Source organism: Candoia aspera, chromosome 1 (assembly GCF_035149785.1).
Source record: "Candoia aspera isolate rCanAsp1 chromosome 1, rCanAsp1.hap2, whole genome shotgun sequence".
Taxonomy (NCBI): Eukaryota; Metazoa; Chordata; class Lepidosauria; order Squamata; family Boidae; genus Candoia; species Candoia aspera.
In genome coordinates this window covers 198000607-198022954 of record NC_086153.1, presented here as the reverse complement: position 1 = coordinate 198022954, position 22348 = coordinate 198000607, and the positions used below count along the sequence as shown (strand labels likewise).

The 22348-nt window shown below is 39.9% G+C and overlaps 1 protein-coding gene across 1 annotated transcript in view; it reads right to left on the bottom strand.

Moving 5' to 3' along the window:
- Positions 1-22348, bottom strand: part of KCNH7 (potassium voltage-gated channel subfamily H member 7) — a 325788-nt gene that overhangs the window by 106224 nt on the left and 197216 nt on the right. Inside the window, exon 5 of the mRNA XM_063318289.1 lies at positions 17729-17943. Within this exon, the coding sequence (XP_063174359.1) occupies positions 17729-17943 (215 nt within the window). The remainder of the gene's footprint in view (positions 1-17728; positions 17944-22348) is intronic.

Below are 22348 nucleotides of genomic sequence, written 5' to 3'. Positions count from 1 at the left end.
TGAGAGTCTACTGTATATGACCTGAAGTTGCTCATTATTTTGGTGGGAGAGACAGGACCTGAATAGCGTTGATCTAAGTGCCAATTCAGACATGAATACCATTTTGTATTTGTGTATGCTGGTCCTCTCTACTGAATCCAAAGTGAGTGCAGGAAGCTGAAATGAGGTAAATTAGGACCATGGCAAAGGGTAGGGGTTAAGTTCTCAATGCTGCTGTGATGCCACTGAAATCAAGCCTCCTTGTATCTGCTTGTTATTTTGGGAAGAAAACTCATCTTGGCACCACTGAGGACTTTCTTATAATTGCAAAAAGCAAGTGAGAGGGGCCCCAAATGCCATGGTCAAATAATTAATATATCTTTCTTCCAAGCCGTAACCCCATGCTAGCTCAGTTTCCCATGTCTCTTCTTTGCTTTTTTCAAAACAATACCAAGACTAAATGCTAAACTAATTCATGGTATGAATATCATGTCTTTAATCCAAAAAAATAGGTTTTCTGCCTTGATGCTAGTACAGTGAAATTGTATTTGGTATAAATTCATGTGAGAGAGACCATTACCATTGCAGGCGTGATGCTTCAAACCACATATTTAAGCCAGCATCCAACAATTCTTTTAAAAGCTAATAACACTGTGCCTAATGGTGTAGTTTTTACAGAGGAGGATCTTCTTACATGGAAACTGAAGTGTAAGCTTTTCTTCAGCAATTAGAAAGTTTATAGTAATTACTCTGCCCTTTTCATTTATCAAAACAAAGACAAACTGGTCAAGTCAAAGAAAGGCCACAGGCAGAAATTGTCCTCCCTTCTGCATGCATTGCAAAGGGAGAGGAAGGTTTTGCTCCCCCACAGCCCCAAATCAGCTTCTATCCAGACCACCCAATGAAACAGAACCTATATGAATTCTGTGTCGAAGACTACAATGAAGAGTTGTGTTGATATGAAGGATGCCCCTATTTAACAGCTTTTTGTACATGAGGAGGGGTTTTTTTTCACTTGACCCAAACTTTTGAACCTTTTAAAAAGCACTGATTACTCTCTTCTGGTTCTGAGGAATTCTGGTTGGGCTTGAGGAACCATGAGATGTTCCAAAGCACCATTAAGATACGCTCCTTTTAAATTCTGATCAGTAAGAAGAAGCTAAAATTTCCTTCAGTGCAGATGAAGGAGGAAACATTGATTATTTTTCACATTTGAGTCCTTAGTTCTTAGCAAGCATACCCAACCAGAGGGTAGGAACTTCCTCCTGCCTACACTGCATCCCTACATGTAAACAAGAGTTTCTTTAGTAGTAGCTTTTTTGGTCAATCTACTCAAAAGGGATTTGGCAATTAATTGCTTTATTGGAGGACTAAGGATTCCCCAAACCAGAATTGTATCGTAGTTGGACTGCCTGATGTGGGCTAACCTCATGAAGCCAACCTGGTTAGAACTGAGTGACCTGAGGCCATCAAAAACCTCTGCTGTTCTTTTCCTTAAACTTCTCAGAAGAAAAGTGGCCAGGGAACCTGTCAGGAGAGAATGCAAAATGTAATTCCCAGGAAGGCTTTTGCCACTGTTAGAACCTGTAGTTACAAGGAGAAATCCTTCTTTTCTGTAAGCCAAAAGCATTCTCTGCTCATCCAGTTGCCATTTACTTGAATAGCTGCAGTAGTGCATCCCTGCCTTACCACAACAGGATAGTGAAAGCCCACAAAACAGGGCCTTCTGGACAAACAGTGGGAAAGCCTCCCACTGACACAGAGCAGGCATGCTTAAAATACTAAGGGTTCAGGGATTTGGTCCAGGAGGGATGGGAAAATAGCTTTTTAGCTGCATGCTGCCTTGGTGATCTCATTCAAATTTTGGAAGTTGAGATTAATCCATCCAGTTCATCCCTGCAGTTTAATCTGATCACTACAAGGACCAACAGGTCGAAAGGAGAAGATAATCTTAGAACCTTCTCTTTCCTTGGGGGATGGTTTCTGACTACAACATGTTCAACCCCAACCCCCTTCTTAAGTGAGAAAGAGGGCATTTCTTTTGTTAGTCATTCAGTATGAGCAGGTGGAGCCAGGACAGGGCTATTTTTTAAAAGTCTTAAGGGTGGAAAAGAAAATAGTTTTTACCACTATGAAAAATGGAAAATTGGATGCAAAAACAATGCAACTGAAAATTGGCTGGTATGCGAATCCCTTTTAGGATGTCATCTTGAGTCCGAATCTCACTTCGGAGCGATTATGGTAACAGTGAAATAATCCAAATTTCTTTATTACCTTGAAAATTAGTCACTGAGCCACTTCATATTTTAATCTATTAATATTTACCTTTATTCATATTTATATGAATTAGCACATACATGCACACCCTGCTGTGTCTCTCTTTTTCTTCTATAAGATAACTTTCTTTTATCCTCAGGTTGTCTCTTTGCTTAAAACTGCCCAAGGTCTGACCAGCGTGCAATAATTGTGTGATAAAAGAGTTGATATGGAAAAGAAATTGCTACAGATTTACTTTAGAGCATGAAGCAGCAGAAACCTATCTCTGGGGACTTTTCAGCCGTAATGGCCTGAGATCAGTTGGAAAGTGCAAATGTGCTTTTTGTCTCTGTCTGACACTATACCACAACCACCATGTACTGTAAGAAGAAAAATATAGTTGCACTGAGTATCACAGTGCACATTTCAATAGGGCACGGCTCCTCTTGAAACTTGCAGTAGCTCCCATATTCATTAAAGAGGTATGTTACCAAGGAATTCAGGTAAGCACAATATGAGAAAATTAATTTCACAAAGCATCTGTATATCAAACTGCTAATTTTGATTTTTATCTTGCATAATCTGGTGTAGAACAATGTTTTCAGTTTCTTAATCATCATAAGAAACTGGGAACCTTCTTGAGATTTCGCATCCATTCATTTCTTGTGCAAATCATCCCATTGTTCTTCTTTTTACCAGAGCTTGTCTACATGCCATTTTGATCCAAACAGTTTCCATGGTTAGTTTCAGGCCACAGTTTGTTTGCTCTGAGCAGGGCTATCAATATTTAATGTTAATATTGATGCAGTGGTTCAAAGCAAACTTCCTTCCTTGCTTTGCTTTGCTTTATTCATTATAATAGGCAACTTACAATATACAGAGCTAAAAACACCCATAAAAGCAACCCAACATTAAAGTAAAAGCTGATGCTATAGTAATTCAAATTTTCCTGTAGGAATGCTCTTGCGAACAGAACTCTCTTTGCCAGTTTCTAGAAGAACAAAAGAGTAGGCATCAAATTCATCACAAGGTGGGGATTTCAGAGAGAGGAGGCTGCTTCTGAGAATGTCATTCTCTGGCTCCCTGCTCTTCTATGGGACAGGCACAGTATCCTTTCCCTGCTAGGCTGTGTACAGCAGATTCTACCTGGAGAAAATTACCCCAAGGGTAACCTGTGTCAATGCTCTATAAGGCTTTATAAGTTATCACAACTTTTACTGGGCCTGGCAGGCTACTGGCAACCAATGTAGCTTTTGTAAAATATGTGGTGTTCTGCTGAACTTGCTGGCTCTGGTCAATAAGCAAGCAGCTGTCATCTTCACAGGTAACCCTTTGTAAAGTGAATGAATGCCTATTATACTCTACTCATAGAGAGATGCCCTACTCATGTCCTGCTATGCTGCCTCATCATAGTGGTGGTGATGGTGAATGTGTTCCTGAGCAGGATGAGTGAAGAACATTGGAAATGTATGCCAAGAGCAGATTCACCCAAGGTGTGAAGGTCATCTCAGCTACAGCAAGCAGGCCAGCAGCGAAATAGGAAGATGCTGAAGAAGGATGGTCACTTTAATGACACTAGTAGATCTGAAGGGCCAAGCTGGGGACAGGTCAATCTGGAGAAGGTCTATCTATGAGGTTGTGAAGAGTTGATAGGGACTTGATGGCACACAATCAAGTAAGAGATGAAAGGTCTTCAGTGCCTCTGGCTGCAGGTGGAATGTCCATGGAACCAGAACCAACTGGCACTCCATTTTGCTGGGATTCAGCCTCAGTTTGTTTTGTCTCATCTAGTCTCTCACAATCCATCTCATCCAAGACCCTCTGTAGTAGAACCACTTTCTCAACTATTCTACCAAGAAACAGTAGATAGGAAATTCAGCTTCCACAATTTCTTTTTCTGTGTTCTCTTAGCCTAGGTAATAGCTTACATAAGAAATAGGGAGGACAAAGGGAGAACTGTTACAGGCACAACTGTGAAGCTTGGAGAAGTTGGTTTTTTTCAACAGAATTGTAACATGTGAAAGTGTTCTCTGAAGATAAGTTCTACTATAGCCTGACAGTAATGTAAGGCCAATTAAATTAATAAATTTAATATTTTGTAAGAGAAGATGGGCCTAATTAAATGTATGAGGTTTACACAGTAATGGAGTTTAATTAGATTGAACATCAAACTTATTTTTGGTCCTGGCTCTGTTGTTTCCTTTGTCCTAAGAGTGTCCACTTTTGAGTGGCATGCTAAAAACTGTATTCTAACACTGTGCAGGCCTAGATCTGAAAAAGGCAACCTCTGATTTAAATGAAGAATAAATAATCAAAAGAAACATTCATGGCAATGGCAAAATCAAACCAAATGAAAAGCAAAAAGAAACCCCTCATCTGGATCAAAATTTTCAGGGAACAGGGAAATGAAGGCAATTTGCAGAGCACAACCCTACTTTTTTATGCTTTGTAAAGTTCCGTGCATACTGATAATGCTCTGGCTCTCTCTGGGTTTGTGTGTGTGTGTGTGTGTGTGTAATGGGCTCAGATGTTTATGTTTAAGAATTTGTAATATGAAGGAAATGCAGAGAATTTGTTTCATTCTCGTTAAAAAACGGTGAACTTGTAAAAGCCATCTCTGCAAATTCTTCAGGAGTTTATTAAAGAGAACAGAAATGCAAACTAATGTCAACATTCATTAGAAGCATTCTGTGAAGAGTTCTTGACCCCTTGGCAAACACTTCAAATTTAATTTTGAATGTAGAGAACTGCAGAGTTCCTGGCAGGTCAAACTACAGATTCTACCAGGAAGTTTATGTAAATGTGTATAAATGTATAAAAGATGTGCCTATTGATTTTAAAAATATGTATTTTTTATTTTTTACATTCCTCCCTAATATAGAGTCATTAATATATATGAATGGTGTCTTTTGGCATTAAATTATCTCACCAGCCTTCAGAAAGCAGAATGGAGCTAAACTTAGGCTATTGTAAGTTATGCAAGGATTTGAAAATACTAAAATAATCTCCTTGTTCAACACAGCTTAACATGTTGGCTCAGATCTATAAAACAGAGCTATCAGATAAAGCACAATTATATTCATATACACACCTATACACAAATAGAAACACTAGCTATTCTTTGGGTAGGGAAAAAAAGTCTGTCTTCTTTGTCTCACTTTCCGATAGGTGAACTATGTATTTCTTGAAACCGAAGAGAAATTTAACAATGACATAATAATGCTATGTAAGGTGACTTGAGAAATTCTGTTAATGGAGTAGAATGCTTGTGCATATTTGTAATCAGCTCGTCCTGTTCAGAATTAGACTCTTGTAAACCAGGGGTCACGAGTTCATATCTCTGGGGCCTCCATAAAAGAAAAAAATAATAGAATAAAAAAAAGAGAGAAAAGAATGAGACTCTTAAGCAAGCTCACTAGCTAGCTTCTAAACATAACAGCAATGGGATGATGACCATAGTACAGAAATCTTCGAGCTGCAAGTCACCCCCTTTTCGTATGCCCCCCTGAAACATGCTGCTGAAAAATTAAAGCACCTTTAAAGGGCTCCTTCAACTGAAGCTGCAGCAAATAAAGAGTCCCTTTGAAGATCTGCCAAGCCCTAATAGTCACACACTGCCAAATATAAGAACAAAAGCTGAACTGTAGTAATGGAAAAGAGAGCTGCACAATCAGAAAATATTAGTATAATTTTAACAGAGATGCAATCCATTATACTGCAGAAGAAAGGCTGAAAAGAAGAAACTTCAAAGACTAGCATATAATAAAATACAATCAAGCAAGCAAGCAACTATAAATAAAATATGACTAAAATCTATAAAACTAACCCAAATGACTAAGCCTATAGCCCTATAACTTCAGCAAAGGATCGTTACCTTGTCGTGGTGTTGGAACTTGAGCACCTCAGTGATGCCATGAGCTAAACTGTGAAGGGCCACCCAAGACGGGAAGGTCATGACAGAGAGGTCAGACTAAATGCGATCCCTGGGGAAGGTAATGGCAACCCACCCCAGTATTCTTGCCATGAAAACTCAATGGATCAGTACAACCAGAGATATGTCGGTATACCATCGGAAGATGAGACCCCCAGGTCGGAAGATGGTCAAAATGCTACTGGGGAGGAACAGAGGATGAGTTCAACTAGCCCCAGACGTGATGACGCAGCTAGCTCAAAGCCGAAAGGACGGCTAGCGGCCGACGGTGCTGCTGGTGAACGGCGAATCCAATGTTCTAAGGATCAACACACCATTGGAACCTGGAATGTAAGATCTATGAGCCAGGGCAAATTGGATGTGGTTATTGGGGAGATGTCAAGATTAAAGATAGACATTTTGGGCATCAGTGAACTGAAATGGACTGGACTGGGCCACTTCACATCAAATGACCACCAGATCTACTACTGTGGACAAGAGGACCACAGAAGAAATGGAGTAGCCTTCATAATTAATAGTCAAGTGGCTAAAACAGTGCTTGGATACAATCCAAAAAATGACAGAATGATCTCAATTCGAATTCAGGGCAAGCCATCTAACATCACAGTGATCGAAATATACGCCCCAACCACAAATGCTGAAGAAGCTGAAGTAGAGAAGTTCTATGAGGATCTGCAGCACCTACTGGACAACACGCCTAAAAGAGATGTTATTTTCATCACAGGAGACTGGAATGCTAAGGTGGGCAGTCAGATGACACCTGGAATTACAGGTAAGCATGGCCTGGGAGAACAAAACGAAGCAGGACATAGGCTGATAGAATTTTGCCAAGACAACTCACTCTGCATAACAAACACTCTCTTCCAACAACCTAAGAGACAGCTTTATACATGGACTTCACCAGATGGACAACACCGAAATCAGATTGACTACATCCTTTGCAGCCAAAGGTGGCGGACATCTGTACAGTCGGTAAAAACAAGGCCTGGAGCTGACTGTAGTTCAGATCACAAACTTCTTCTTGCACAATTTAGGATCAGACTAAAGAGATTAGGGAAGACCCACAGATCAGCTAGATATGAGCTCACTAATATTCCTAAGGAATATGCAGTGGAGGTGAAGAATAGATTTAAGGGACTGGACTTAGTAGATAGGGTCCGGGAAGAACTATGGACAGAAGTTCGCAGCATTGTTCAGGAGGCGGCAACAAAATACATCCCAAAGAAAGAGAAAACCAAGAAGGCAAAATGGCTGTCTGCTGAGACACTAGAAGTAGCCCAAGAAAGAAGGAAAGCAAAAGGCAACAGTGATAGGGGGAGATATGCCCAATTAAATGCAAAATTCCAGAGGTTAGCCAGAAGAGATAAGGAATTATTTTTAAACAAGCAATGCACAGAAGTGGAAGAAGACAATAGAATAGGAAGGACAAGAGACCTCTTCCAGAAAATTAGAAACATTGGAGGTAAATTCCAGGCAAAAATGGGTATGATCAAAAACAAAGATGGCAAGGACCTAACAGAAGAAGAAGAGATCAAGAAAAGGTGGCAAGAATATACAGAAGACCTGTATAGGAAGGATAACAATATCGGGGATAGCTTTGACGGTGTGGTCAGTGAGCTAGAGCCAGACATCCTGAAGAGTGAGGTTGAGTGGGCCTTAAGAAGCATTGCTAATAACAAGGCAGCAGGAGACGACAGCATCCCAGCTGAACTGTTCAAAATCTTGCAAGATGATGCTCTCAAGGTAATGCATGCTGTTTGCCAGCAAATTTGGAAAACACAAGAATGGCCATCAGATTGGAAAAAATCAACTTATATCCCCATACCAAAAAAGGGGAACACTAAAGAATGTTCAAACCATCGAACAATGGCACTCATTTCACATGCCAGTAAGGTAATGCTCAAGATCCTGCAAGGTAGACTTCAGCAGTTCATGGAGCGAGAATTGCCAGATGTACAAGCTGGGTTTAGAAAAGGCAGAGGAACTAGAGACCAAATTGCCAATATCCGATGGATAATGGAAAAAGCCAGGGAGTTTCAGAAAAAGATCTATTTCTGTTTTATTGACTATTCTAAAGCCTTTGACTGTGTGGACCATAACAAATTGTGGCAAGTTCTTAGCGATATGGGGATACCAAGTCATCTTGTATGCCTCCTGAAGAATCTGTATAACGACCAAGTAGCAACAGTAAGAACAGACCACGGAACAACGGACTGGTTTAAGATTGGGAAAGGAGTACGGCAGGGCTGTATACTCTCACCCTACCTATTCAACTTGTATGCAGAACACATCATGCAACAAGCTGGGCTTGAGGAATCCAAGGCTGGAGTTAAAATCTCTGGAAGAAACATTAACAATCTCAGATATGCAGATGATACCACTTTGATGGCTGAAAGTGAAGAGGAACTGAGGAGCCTTATGATGAAGGTGAAAGAAGAAAGTGCAAAAGCTAGCTTGCAGCTAAACCTCAAAAAAACCAAGATTATGGCAACCAGCTTGATTGATAACTGGCAAATAGAGGGAGAAAATGTAGAAGCAGTGAAAGACTTTGCATTCCTAGGTGCAAAGATTACTGCAGATGCTGACTGCAGTCAGGAAATCAGAAGACGCTTAATCCTTGGGAGAAGAGCAATGACAAATCTCGATAAAATAGTTAAGAGCAGAGACATCACACTGACAACAAAGGCCCGCATAGTTAAAGCAATGGTGTTCCCCGTAGTAACATATGGCTGTGAGAGCTGGACCATAAGGAAGGCTGAGAGAAGGAAGATAGATGCTTTTGAACTGTGGTGTTGGAGGAAAATTCTGAGAGTGCCTTGGACTGCAAGAAGATCAAACCAGTCCATCCTCCAGGAAATAAAGCCAGACTGCTCACTTGAGGGAATGGTATTAAAGGCAAAACTGAAATACTTTGGCCGCATAATGAGAAGACAGGACAGCCTGGAGAAGATGTTGATGCTGGGGAGAGTGGAAGGCAAAAGGAAGAGGGGCCGACCAAGGGCAAGATGGATGGATGATATTCTAGAGGTGATGGACTTGTCCCTGGGGGAGCTGGGGTGTTGACGACCGACAGGAAGCTCTGGCGTGGGCTGGTCCATGAAGTCACGAAGAGTCGGAAGCGACTAAACGAATAAATAACAAAAATAGCCCTATAAAAGCTGGTTAACCTATAAAAATGAACAGAACCCAAGATCTATAAAAACTAAAGTATGAGAAGAAAGACTGGTCAGGTGAGCCAAGAGTCTGCTTAGTCTGCTGCCCAGATGTTCACAGCTGATGAGCAACTTCAAGGCTGCTCTTCTCCCTGCTTAGACTTATTGTTAAAATGGACCTGAATTGGTCAAAAGAATCATTTAATCAAGGAACATTTTCCTCTGACAGTCTTTCAAACAGGATTGTCTTCTGCAGGGTTTGATCTAAGACTATGCTATGATCCATAAAAGAGGTATTCTTCTGTGATTCATGTTTGTTTATTAAGTTCACTTAGCCATTGGTCCAATACATATGTATCTCAGTATTTTCAGATACTGATGCTCACAAAATTATTTAGAACCAATAAAAGGCTTGGGTTTTTTTAAATAGATCGTACTGAGTGCAGACCTATGGCCAATATGAAGAGTTTAGAGATGTTATTCATCAAAGGGCAAGCCCAGAAATGAACAATTCAGAGTGAAAGTACCACAGTGGTATCTCTGAATTTAAATTTTGCAGTGGGTACGTATTTACTTGGTTGTCTGAAGGATACTATGGTAAGAAACAGAAGCTTGGAGGATGAGGAAGAAGAGATATAGAAGATAGCATCTATGGGAGACAGTGGGCCTACCTCTGAGATGGCATCTGAGACAGAAGAGAGGTGCATGGAGAGCATGGAATCAACAAACCCCTTGCCCCAAAAGAGTCAGGAGCAGAACATCTCCAGTCATGAATACTTGAAGAAACAAGTTCAGAGCAGTGCCATGAAGAGTGAAGGCCCCATATTGTGCTCAGTGGCCAAATAATTAGAGATTGCAGAAGCAGAGAGATCAGTTTACTTGGCTGTCCAAGTGTATATAACTGGGGAATAGACCACTTGAGTTGGGTGGAAATCGGGCCCTTAAGAAATATAGTAAGATTTTTCCAGATAGAGTACTGGAATCAGTATTCAAGTTACCAGCCTGAACTTCATGCCTTACTTCACCTCCCTCCAATAGCCTGACCCTTGCATTGTGATGTGCATATACTTCTTGCTTCCCCCTGCGTGAACTGGTTTTATGACTTCAGATGGATCTGACTTCATCCCCTGTACATGTATGTGTGTTCCTCTTATCAGACAGTTACCTATGGCTGGAACTTGGATTGATGACTTCCACATATGGAGCTCTCATATTGACTACAGCTACTTGTTTCCTCCATGGGCTTGCCCTTCTCTGATTCTAACTGATCTATTTGTTTCATCCTAAAACAGGACACTGCATGAGAAATTGAAATGCTAGTTTCTCCCCTGATGCAGTTCTGATGACGGGATATGATTGTGCTGCTAAAGCCCTTAAACAGTGTTTAAACAGTGATCTGGAAAGCCAAATTAGATCTGGCTCCCCCTGTGTTCTTGGTCAGTCACACCTCTTTTTTCAAATCAGCAAGATATTTAAGCCAAATAAAATGTGTATGTGTGTATGTGTCTGCCTGTCTATCAATCATCTTGGTCCACATCAAATTTATAATTATTTAGTTTCATTATAATTCTACTCGCTTTCTCAGAATTTGTCCTCTTTCTTCTTTATTGGATTGAATGACCATAACAAAGCTTATTGAATGAGCAGCAGTTTACACCAGTAAGTTCCATGTCCTTGCTTGGGTTTTAAATTAGAACAAGGTTATACTGATGGAGCAGTACCAGGAGGAACTGGAGGACAAGGCACTGAATGAATTGTGCTCTCTGTACTTTCCAGGAACTGATTCAGCTTTGGCTTTAGATTAAGCCCTGCTTGAAAGTTGGGTGCCCACAGGGGCAGTACAAGTCCCCACAAAGGTCCTTCCCTTTGAGAAAGGGTAGAGCATGATATCCACATTTGCAGTGTCAAAGGCTCTCCTAAGGAACCCATGCAATTAAGTCATGCTAGAAGATGCCTAACTGAGGGACAAAAATTGCCGTGCTGCTGGATGGGGGCTGTGTTTGTACTGCAGAGCCTCTGGACATTTTGCTTTTCCTTGCCCAGAAAAGGAACAACCGCATTCCCAGTTGGGAAATAGAATCCCTCAGGCTCTGTATGTGTGGCGTATGTAAGGAATAAGCTATCACACATTCCTTTTCTATACCTGTCCCAAAGTTCTCTCTGCCTGCTATGATCTGCTCTGATAAACATTCTCCAGTTCCTATCAAGTAATTCCCATGACTTAGCATATTTATGAATGCAGGGTTGTCAAAGCTCATCAAGTTCAAGTGAAAAACAGTGTTCAACCTATAACAGGTGGAAGCTACTGACTAGAATTTGTTGTCAACTAGAGTTGTAAGATAAAATTACAGTTCCCTTGGATATCAAAAGAAACAAATAGACTTAAATGATCAAATTGCTCCTACCCAGTAATCCGTAGTCTATTTCAACTGCAAAACATAACCTCCACTATGTATGGTCGGAAGGGAAAATAACTCTCCTTTTGAAGATGCTAAAGTCATGGCTGCCGCCTAATGGTGGACTTAACCGTATGAACAGCCTCATCCTACAAAGAAATGCTGATGTTGCCACAGGCGGCAATGAACTACTTTGGAGAATTAAAAATAACGGCAAATTCTGGTGCTTCCCAGGCGGAAAGCCCCATTACAGAGATCAATCAACTCATAGCCAAGAATCAGAAGTCTTCATAGGTCAAAACAAACCTGTGGGCCAAATAGCATGACTTCAGTTATGCCTTTAGAGAACAGGATAACATATCATTATGTGAGCCTAATTTCTGGCCTGCCAATACCCGTAGGGAGACTCTATTTCCTAGCAGAGCCTGAGCTAGCAGAAGTCTGCAAAATAACTGGATGAGAATTTGAAAAGAGGCTTTATTTGACACTCTAGTGGTTGCACCAGTTATGTTTCTGTTAGGAAAGTCTGAAGAATAGCAAGTCTGTAACTATTATAGAACTTTCAACTAGATCACAGTTTGAAACTGGTAACCGTTGCCATTAATCTCAGATCTCATGATTTGTCTTTGTAATGCCAAAATGTTCACCAAACTGAATTTACAAGGACCCTATAGGCTTGTATGCTTCAACGCAGGAGATGAATGGAAGACCTGCTTGGTGAATTTTGAGTATACAGTCTTGCCCTCCCTATTGGGCAACTCTCCTGCACTGCTCCAAATTTTCATGAGCTATATCTTCGGAGACTTTCTCAACTGATGGAAGTTCAAATGAAGTTAAACAGTTGAGACTTTCTCAACTGTTTAACTTCATTACCTGCTTATATATTCCACCAATCCATAACACCACATATCACATGAGACTGGTCTTGCAGTGCCTATGTGAGCATGACTTGTATGCCAGATTGAGAAACGGGCATTTGATCTGTCAGTAGACTTTCTGTGATATTCATTCTCTTTAGTTAGAATAGAAATGGACCTAATGAAAGTAGCAGCAATTGTTTCTTGGTGCCCTCCTTCTAATGTAAATGTTGTCCAAAGTTTCTTGAATTTTGTTATCTATAGACTGTTTACTCCGACAACTGTATCCTTAACTGATTTTTTAAAAGGACAATGAATGTGTAATCAGTTAAAGTACAGACCAAGTTTGGGCACTTTAAAACCTTGTTTGTGTCCCACCCCACACTCCAACTTCCTGGTTCTCAAAGACTATTTGGATTGAGACAGATGCTTCTGATGTAGTATAACTTTGAGAGCCATCTTGTTCCAATCTATAAAAAGTATGGACCTCTTCTGCCATGTGTATACTATTTCAGCAAGCTCACTCCTGCTGAAAAGAATGACATAATCTGGGATACCGAATATCACAACAGTGTTTTTTTAATAAGGATTTTATTAAGTTTCAAGCAAAGATAAGAGCTACAGAAAAACAAAAAACTACAAAGAAAAAAAAGAAAAAACTAAAGTGTAGAAACACAAGAGAATTTTTTTTCAAAATTACAAAAAGAGGAGACTTCCGACTTTTAACAGCAAGGATATACAATTTTCCATAATCAATCCCTTACTCTGTATTAAACCAAAATCACATTATTTCTATAAATCATTCCACTGGCACATTATAACAATCACTAAACATAGTTGCTCCCTCCCCTTATATTAATCTATCTATCTATCTATCTATCTATCTATCTATCTATCTATCTATCTATCTATCTATCTATCTCCTAATCAACTCCCCATCAAAGATAACATTTATTTAATTATTTCCTTCCTACTACTATTCTATACATTCCTAACTACTATAATAAAGAACAAACTAAAAAACTTACAAATTGTCTGCCATTGTACTTGATAATACAATTTTAATAATCTTAATCATATTAAACCCAAAACCAGATGTTTATTATTATTTTTATTATATCTTAATAATCTTAATTCAAATCATTGAAGATAAATGAAATAAGCCAAACCCTAAAAGCAATCCAGAAAAATATTCTTAAACCCTTATCCCACTTCAAAATAAACCATGAACTGAACTAGATCTTTTACTGCCATCTGGATTTTATTTATTTATTTATTTTTTATATTTTGTATTTGTATTTACATTTTATATACTATTTATGGTTTTATGGTTTTTAACTGGTTAGCTTTATTGTAAACTGCTCAGAGTCCCTCTTCTGGGGGGAGATGGGCAGTGGCAAAATTTGAAAAATAAATAAATAAATATCTCCACAATGCACACAGAGCTTTTTCCTTAAAAAAAATTGAACAGCCCAAATGCCCCCCTCAAAATCTCCAACTTCTCTTCAGGAGGCCTCTCATACATAATAACCCCTTCTTTTCCATGGTGCTCCACCAGAAGATAAATTTCACTTGTGGCTTGTAACTCGCTCTCTCCCTCAAATTTTTCCAACTTGACTACCCAATCTTCATCTACCATTTCAACAGAAATCCCAATCTCACTCTTAGGAAAAACATTTCTATCACTGCTAAATTCCTCAGTTCGATCCACGACATCCCCAACCATATGATACATTTTAGACCTCATATCTTCCACAATGTCCTGAATGCCTTGCATAAAAACTTGGTAAGAATCAGAAAGAATCTGTTTAAAATCTTGGTGGAAGTCAGAGAAAGTCTGTTTAAAATCCTCCATGTCTCAAGCAGTAGAATATGGTGCCCCCTAGGAGCTTAAACAGCGAAAGTCAAAGATATGAAAGGATTCCGGAATGTGTTTACACCAGCGAAAGTAAGATATGCATACAGTTCCCCAGGAAAAGTAGAAGCAGAAAACTGAAAGTTCAAAACAGCCGATTCAACATGTAGGAAAATGCGAATATCTTCAAATTTAGTACAAAAATAATAACAGGGAGACAATTATTTACTCTCAATCCTCCTTAATATTTGGATGGAAAACAAAGTCCAAAACTTAAAAAGAATTTTTTAAAAAAATTGATCCCAAAAATAATGATAAGCACCAAGAGAACCCACTTCTCCTTGGTGTAAAAAGCCTCTCTTAGGGTAGTAAAGGTAAAGGTTTCCCTTGACGTAAAGTCCAGTCGAATCCGACTCTAGGGGGCGGTGCTCATCTCCGTTTCTAAGCCTTGGAGCCGGCGTTGTCATAGACACTTCCGGGTCATGTGGCCAGCATGACGACTCGGAACGCCGTTACCTTCCCGCCGAAGCGGTACCTATTGATCTACTCACATTTGCATGTTTTCGAACTGCTAGGTTGGCAGGAGCTGGGACTAGCAACGGGAGCTCACCCCGCCGCGCGGTTTCGAACCGCCGACCTTCCAATCGACAGTTCAGCGGTTTAACCCGCAGTGCCACCGCGTCCCGCGTCTCTTAGGGTACACGTACTTAAAAGAAATATAAATTAGGTGACTTAGAAATGGGGTGGCTGGTCTTAGTGTCTCTTTAAGGCTACAGTGCACCTTGGAAAATGGTGACATCCCAGCCTCCTGGCTAGCTCTTACCAGTCGAGTGCAAACGCTGTTTGTGATCTTCTGGCTGTAAGCAGCTGTCCAGAGGACAGATAGGGTGATTCCAGGTGTTGTCCTTTTTCTGGCAAAACACTCCCGGCCTTCAGAAAAAAACATGCCTGAGCCCGAAAACACTGCTGCATTGTCAGTTCTGCCTGCTGAGCCTGTGGGCATAGCTGTTCAGTTCGTCATATCCCCACTGGAAGTCCCCAGTATATCAAAACAATGTTTGACATCCGGAGGCATCATCTGTTCAGTACCAGGCATTCCATAAAAGTCCACAGAGGTCTTTGAAATCTGAAATACTTGTCAGCTACTCAGAGATTAAATCAACCACAAATACTGGTTAAAAACTTGGGTTTTTCAAAAGGACTTGACTGTGGGACTGACTGTAAAGCCACAGATAACTACTGTATATATTTGTTATAGTAATTTTAATGATTTAATGTAACTGAATGTATCATTCTCATTTTAATATCTGTTACTGTGAAGAGCTCACAAGGGTTGAGATGACAGATTAACTTTATAAATAATTAAATAAACAAGACAAAAAATTGGTCTGGACTTTCAAATTTTCTGTGTCCCCAAGCTCAGAACAAAAGGGCAGATGCATTGTTGTGAAGACAAGAATACTAACGAGAATCAACAATAGAACCTGAGTCCACCATGTTAAGTCATAAACATTTTGCAGATGTAAAATGACTGATATCCTTGGTAGACAAGTTAAGAATCCCGGAAAAACATGATTTCTAAAATCCAGAATTATGCAGAAAGCAACGGAGTAATGAATTCCTTCCCATCAATGTGGACAATGGACTACTGTTGTACAGGAGAGTTTAATGGGTATACAGTACTTCTAACAACTTGGCGACTGGGACTAAACTTTGCTCAACTTTACTTGACTTTGGCATATCACCCACAGTCAGGTAGATAAGCAGAATGAACCAAGGCAACCACAGAACAAAATCTGTGCTACTATCAGATATCAACAAGTTAATTGGATTGATTTGTTGTCCTCCACAGAGTTCGCTTAAAACAACATGGTGCATGCTTCCCATTGCAGAGCCTTTTCTCTGTTTAATCATGGGTTTAATCTACATTAATTCTCCTCTGTCTGTGTTGCAGGGCCTTTGCCCTCTATAGAACAGCGCTAGAAGAATTGTGGTCATCCCATTTCATCCAGAAGAATCAAACTGCACAAGTCTAACAAAAGTAGGAAAGGCATGCAGACATGAAGAGACACAGTGGATTTTCCATGGAAATTAGTGATCAGGTCTGGCTTACCCAGCATTGGTATTACAAGGATATGTGGTGGTGTGCCCCAAACTGCAAATTATGCTGCATTATGGACCAGCTGTAGCTTCTAAAGCTTTTCAAGAGCAGCCCCAGGAAGAGTATGTCACAGGGGCAGAGGCTCCTAATCCAGGGACAGGTGCACCTGGCACACAAGATGGATTTCTGCAAAGGCCCAAAGAGGTTGCTAGGACCTCTTACCCATAATGAACTTCACATCTTGATCTCACCTGCCTCAAACAACCTGACCTTCATATTGTGACATTAATATGCCTCTTACTTTGCTCCTGTGGTCCCTGTAGGTGAGAACTAGATGAACATGGAAGAGAATTGGCTTCATCCCCTGCATACCTCTCTTATTGGACAGATACCTGTGCTTGGAACCTGTACTATCAATTCCTGCAAAGAGTAATTGTCCCAAGAAAACTATTCCTTCTTTCCTCTCATCTGGAGGCCATCAGATCGGGAAAGTCTTTTCTAAACGCTATTAGATTAAATGCCACATAATTTAAACAATTGCAAATTTAACCAAAGAGAACTAACCCTGGTCCCTGAACTATTGTTTTGCAGTTTTTCCACTATACCAGGGGAAAAGAGACTTTTGATCTGAAAGTTCCCATGCTAGGGCAACACAAGAAGATACCCAGGGGGTGTTTATGTTATCAAAGGGGCTTCTGAAGACCACCATCTATTTGTATATAAAATGACAGTATATGGATTAGGAACACTATACCTCTTTGCTAGACAATACTGTCTCTGTCCTGCTATCTAGAACTGAGAACTAACTTGGCTAAAGCTAATGAATTTAGCTACTGTTGACCTAATACAATATTTCATATATACCTGATAAAAATTGCAAAAGGCAAAAATTATGAGACACTGATGTTAGATCTTGATATCCTTTCCTGTTTACTGTTGATTGATACAAATTAAGTTTCTCTAAAATGCTCAGAGATGTATTGATAGATAAATTCTGAGACATTTCATAGTAATCAAAGATTAAGATTTACAGTGAAATCTAGTTATAAATTCCTTTGTAAATGACACTTTTAGAAATACAGTATAATATATAACATGCCTGAGGATAAATGCAATATAGAACAAAATTAACGCTACTATTTAGAGTAATTAGATTTACATGCTGAAGAGGCAAAATTACATATTATTAAAAATCTCCCACCTGTGTAACCTTCTCAGTGACGTTGTGTGTTCTATCTTTCACTTTGGGTGCAATAATTGTTTTATCTGATGATGGAGGTGATGATGTTTTTTTTTCGTTTTTGATATCAGAAAAGTTCAGAGTGAGCTGCGGAATCTTATTGATGGTGCTGTATTTGTTGAGGTTTGAATCAGATGTAGATCCTAACAGACTTGACTTGATATGGTTAAAAGGACCTACAAGAAAAAAAAGAAGAAATTAGCTTATATAACATATTGACCCACTTTCCAGGTACTTAAAAAAGTCAATACCTTTATTGTTATTTTTGTTTTTCAGACAAACTTGTTAACTTTCTAGTTTAGAATCTCCAACATTTAAATTGTGGAAGAAGGGTAGAATATAATGCCTGAAAGCGACAAATAAGTCACTGTAGGGGGTCCACTGCACATCCACTCTTGAATCAGGACTTCTCATCCTTCCACTACCTTAAATGCTTCTGTATTCATCAAATCTTTGTAGGGTCCTTAAACGAGAGAAAAATTTGAAGGTAGAAAAATTATAGAGAAACCGGGAATCAATTTCTTCAATGTTTATAACTTTCCAAAACAGATGTCTGGGGTATTTGAGTGAACTATTTAACTATTTCAGGCTAGATTGAGAACTACAGGGTTCTAAAAACTGAAACACATGAACCTTTTAAATTATGAGTGTAGAAGAAATCTATATGCAGGTATACCGCACTCATGGAGTGTGACTGCTAGTTATTATGGCTATATTGGAATTCCAGATTCAAAGGCAATATACTCATAAATACCATATGCTGTGGAAGCAACAGGAAAAAACGTTCTGGTCGCTTGGATTCTTGAAGACCCTGGATTACTTCTGTGGACAACAGGATGTTGGATGACATGGATGTTTCATCTAGTCCAATAAGGGTCCTCATTATTGTATGACTAATGATATCCAGGTTAAACTGTTCTATGCTCCCATTTAATGTTAAAAAGTTTAAAAGATTAACATACAGTACAATGTTTAAGTACTAATCAGATCTTGTCATGATAACAATGGAGCCTGACCTCCATTGGCATATAGGTATTGCATCTGTTACAACTAATGTGGTATGCTGGATAGAATACTGGACTTGGACCATGAAAATCTAGAACAGGGCTGAGCAACCCCTGGGCTGCATGCAGCCACCAAATTTGCAGCCCCTAGATTACACAGAGTGGGCAGCATTTTGTATTTTGGAGGGTTGGGAAGGCAAATGAAATGAATACCTTAAGAGATCTGCAGAGTTTTGAGGCTCCATTATACTCTAAAACACCCAACACCCCTGAAATTGCCTATTGCTCCCATTTGGGGTGTATTTGTGTGTGCTGAAGGGGCAAATTAAGTGTTATTTAATTACCTCTCCCAACCCACTAAAGAGGATGCAAAAATTTCAGGCCCACCTGCTTTGAAGAGGTGGATGTGAAGGGTCCAGATTATTCACTGATTGTCTTGCTGTCAGAAAGATAAAACTGAATTGGATTTAAAATGAATCAATGGTGGCTAGTTTCAGTCATTCAAAGCCCAATGTCACCTCACCAGCCTTGTCTCCCAGTACCCTCAGGCAGGCAGAAAGGCTGCCCTAAGACTGAAAGAGGATGCTGAGAATAACCTTGAGCATATTACCTTCTGCCAGCTTCTCCCAGCCTCTGGGAGTTGTTGTGAGAATAGAAGGAAGATGGACCACAAATGTATCCCATAAGTAAATACTTCCCGAATAGCTAAATGTCTATACCAGGGAGGAAAGCCGAAGAGCACTGTTTAATTTCAACTGCACTTGGGCTCCTGAATACAAGACTGATTGAGATAGAATTCAAGTCCTGGGTAATCCTGGGTGTCTTTTGTGCCAAGGTTGCTTGTTTTCCATCTATGCTTTCAATCAAGGAAGAGCAGCACAAGTTAGTGCTCTGGTCTACCTGCCTTTCTTATGTTCTTTATTCACACAGATTTAAATCTTACCCTGTTGAAGCAAGTAACAATTACCTGGCTTCGAGGATCAGGTCTGGCGGCCCTTTTCAAGAGCTTGTCCATAAGAGCTGCTAGGCTGGCAGGCATAAGAGACAGAACTTTTCTTTGTGGCGGGCCCATTCCTATGGAATAGGCTTCTACCAGAAGTATGTTCAGTTCCCTCTAAGAATCTTAAAATGGACCTTAAAGACTATGGAATACTGAAGTGGATCTATCTTTTATAAACTGTAGAACATTATACTGTATAAGATGCAGATGGTATTGACAATAAATACAGAAATAGGCAGACTCTTGAGTACTTCAAGCCAGCAGCAGGTTCATTTACAGACAGGATTTCTCTTACAAAATGGCACCATACAATATCAAAAAAACTGATGATGGAGACAAGAAGCAAATGCGAGGACTTCCTAGGGATGGGTCACTTGTGGGCACTAGCACATGCACACCATGCAGGTTTGATGGGGACATTTCACCAAGTATATTGATTTTTCTACAATTTATGTGACATTTTGAAGAGGAGCAAAGGAGCAAATTCCTCCTTTATCCTGTGTCCCCTACCAAATTTAGGCTATACACACAAATGTTAAGTTTGCTAAGGAAAAGCATTCTGTGAAAAGGATTCTAGATGTTAGAGAAAGAAATGACTCCATTTGTCCAACTCTGCTTGCACTGGCCTGGTGAAAAGGACCAATTCTAGCATGTGATATGAATGAAATTGCAAATGGAATTCATGCAGGCACATCTGAAGACTACAGTAAGCTTAAACCATACCCCCTGCCATCCAGGAGCGTGAAACTAGTTTTAAGGAGACAAAAGAGGAATACGTGAAGGGTCCAGATTATTCACTGATTGTCTTGGTGTCAGAAAGATAAAACTGAATTGGATTTAAAATGAATCAGTGGTGGCTAGTTTCAATCATTCAAAGCCCAATTTGTAATATTTTTTTCTAAGATCATATCTTGAAAACTTCAGCAGTTATATTAACTGCATAGGAATGGTAGCATCCACATTCTACCTTCTTCAACTAATATGCATGGGTACAATCCAGCCAAAGTTCAAAACTTTTAAACCCTCCTGGGGTTGGGAGAGAATTAAGCACATGCTTGACTCTTCCACTCAAATCAAAGGAGCTTAGAAGGGTGTGCTGCTAGAGTCAGTGATCAAGGAATACACCCCAGAGAAATGATGGGAACTTTCTTCTGGATATACAAGTAGAGGATTGCATTATGACTAGGTGAGGCCAATGGCCTTGAAAAGAACATACATGCCTTCACAGCTTCCTCTGAATGGCCATCTATCATTACTCTGAATTGAGAGCAAAGAGAATTGTGATGCATCCACCAAGCAAAAGAATGCTAAATTCCTGTAAGGTGCCCAGCTCCATAAAGGTTAGCATGAATATGATGCATTTGTACAGTTTATACAGCAGGCAAGTTAACATGCCAAATAACATCTCTCTCAAAAGCACTGGACAATAGATGTTACAAATTTACATTACCTTTGACATTGCGACCATTGTCTGATATTCAGCAGAGTGAAGAAAAGCAGAAGGGGGGGAAATAAACTCTATATCCAAAGACTCAAAACTGATTATTTTTTCTTCAATGGTTCCCCAATGCATCTTGAAGGGGCCAACATTAATTTGGGTGAACCAGCTAATGTAATGAATGAGAGCCTCATTTTCTCTTTTCAGAGTTAGGAACCAAAGGCCGTCCTCATTCAACAGCTCTTCAGCATTTCCCAGAGCCCTCAAAGTATTTTCAAATTAGCTGGAACAGCCATTTAAATAAATGCAGTGTATCCTAGGAGGGACTGTTCTTTAAATTTGGAGGATAATTTGACTTAAATTGTAACTGATTAAACAGTTTCCCTGGATTAATCAATCATGTAATGTAATTGATCAATTGATCAATTAATCAAACATGCATTATAATCGATCAGTTGCATTACAGACAACCAAGGGCTATATTTGTGAAGCAAGGAATGTCTTCCTTTTGAAACAATATGCATGTATTGTACATTGCTGATTTGGACTGACAGGGTGGGCAGGTTATAGGTCCCTTCAGTTAAAACAGTGTCATCTTTTGTGTCAGCCTTCCCAGTTAGACCAGACAGGAAACATGACCGGATGAGCTAATTCTACTTTGTTGTAAGGCTATATTAACAGAATCTTGCAAGTCTGAAAGTACAAATCTCCCGCCGTCTCTTTTTACAGCCTGAGAAGTTAGGGAGGTTCCTTTCTGAGTTTCTTTCTCTGGCCATTATGCAGTTGCAGGCTGTGCTCTCTCTTATCTGATAGTTCCCTGGGCAGCAACACTTCCCCCCATCTCCCAAGGCCATTCCCACATACTGTACCATTACATTTTGGGACCCAGGAAGCACACCTTCTCTATCACAGCACCTGCCCTCTGGAATGTGATTCCCCCTGAAATCTGGCTGGCTCCCACCCTGATGGCGTCCCAGCGGGCCTTAAAGACCTGGCTGTTCTCCCAGGCTCTAGACTAGGGTGGTTGGAACACACGCTGGGTGCATGATATCTGTTTTATGTGTTTACCACATCCATATCCACCTTCTGCCTACTGTTTTATTAGGTGGTTATTTTTATATTGCCTTCTATTGTGACCC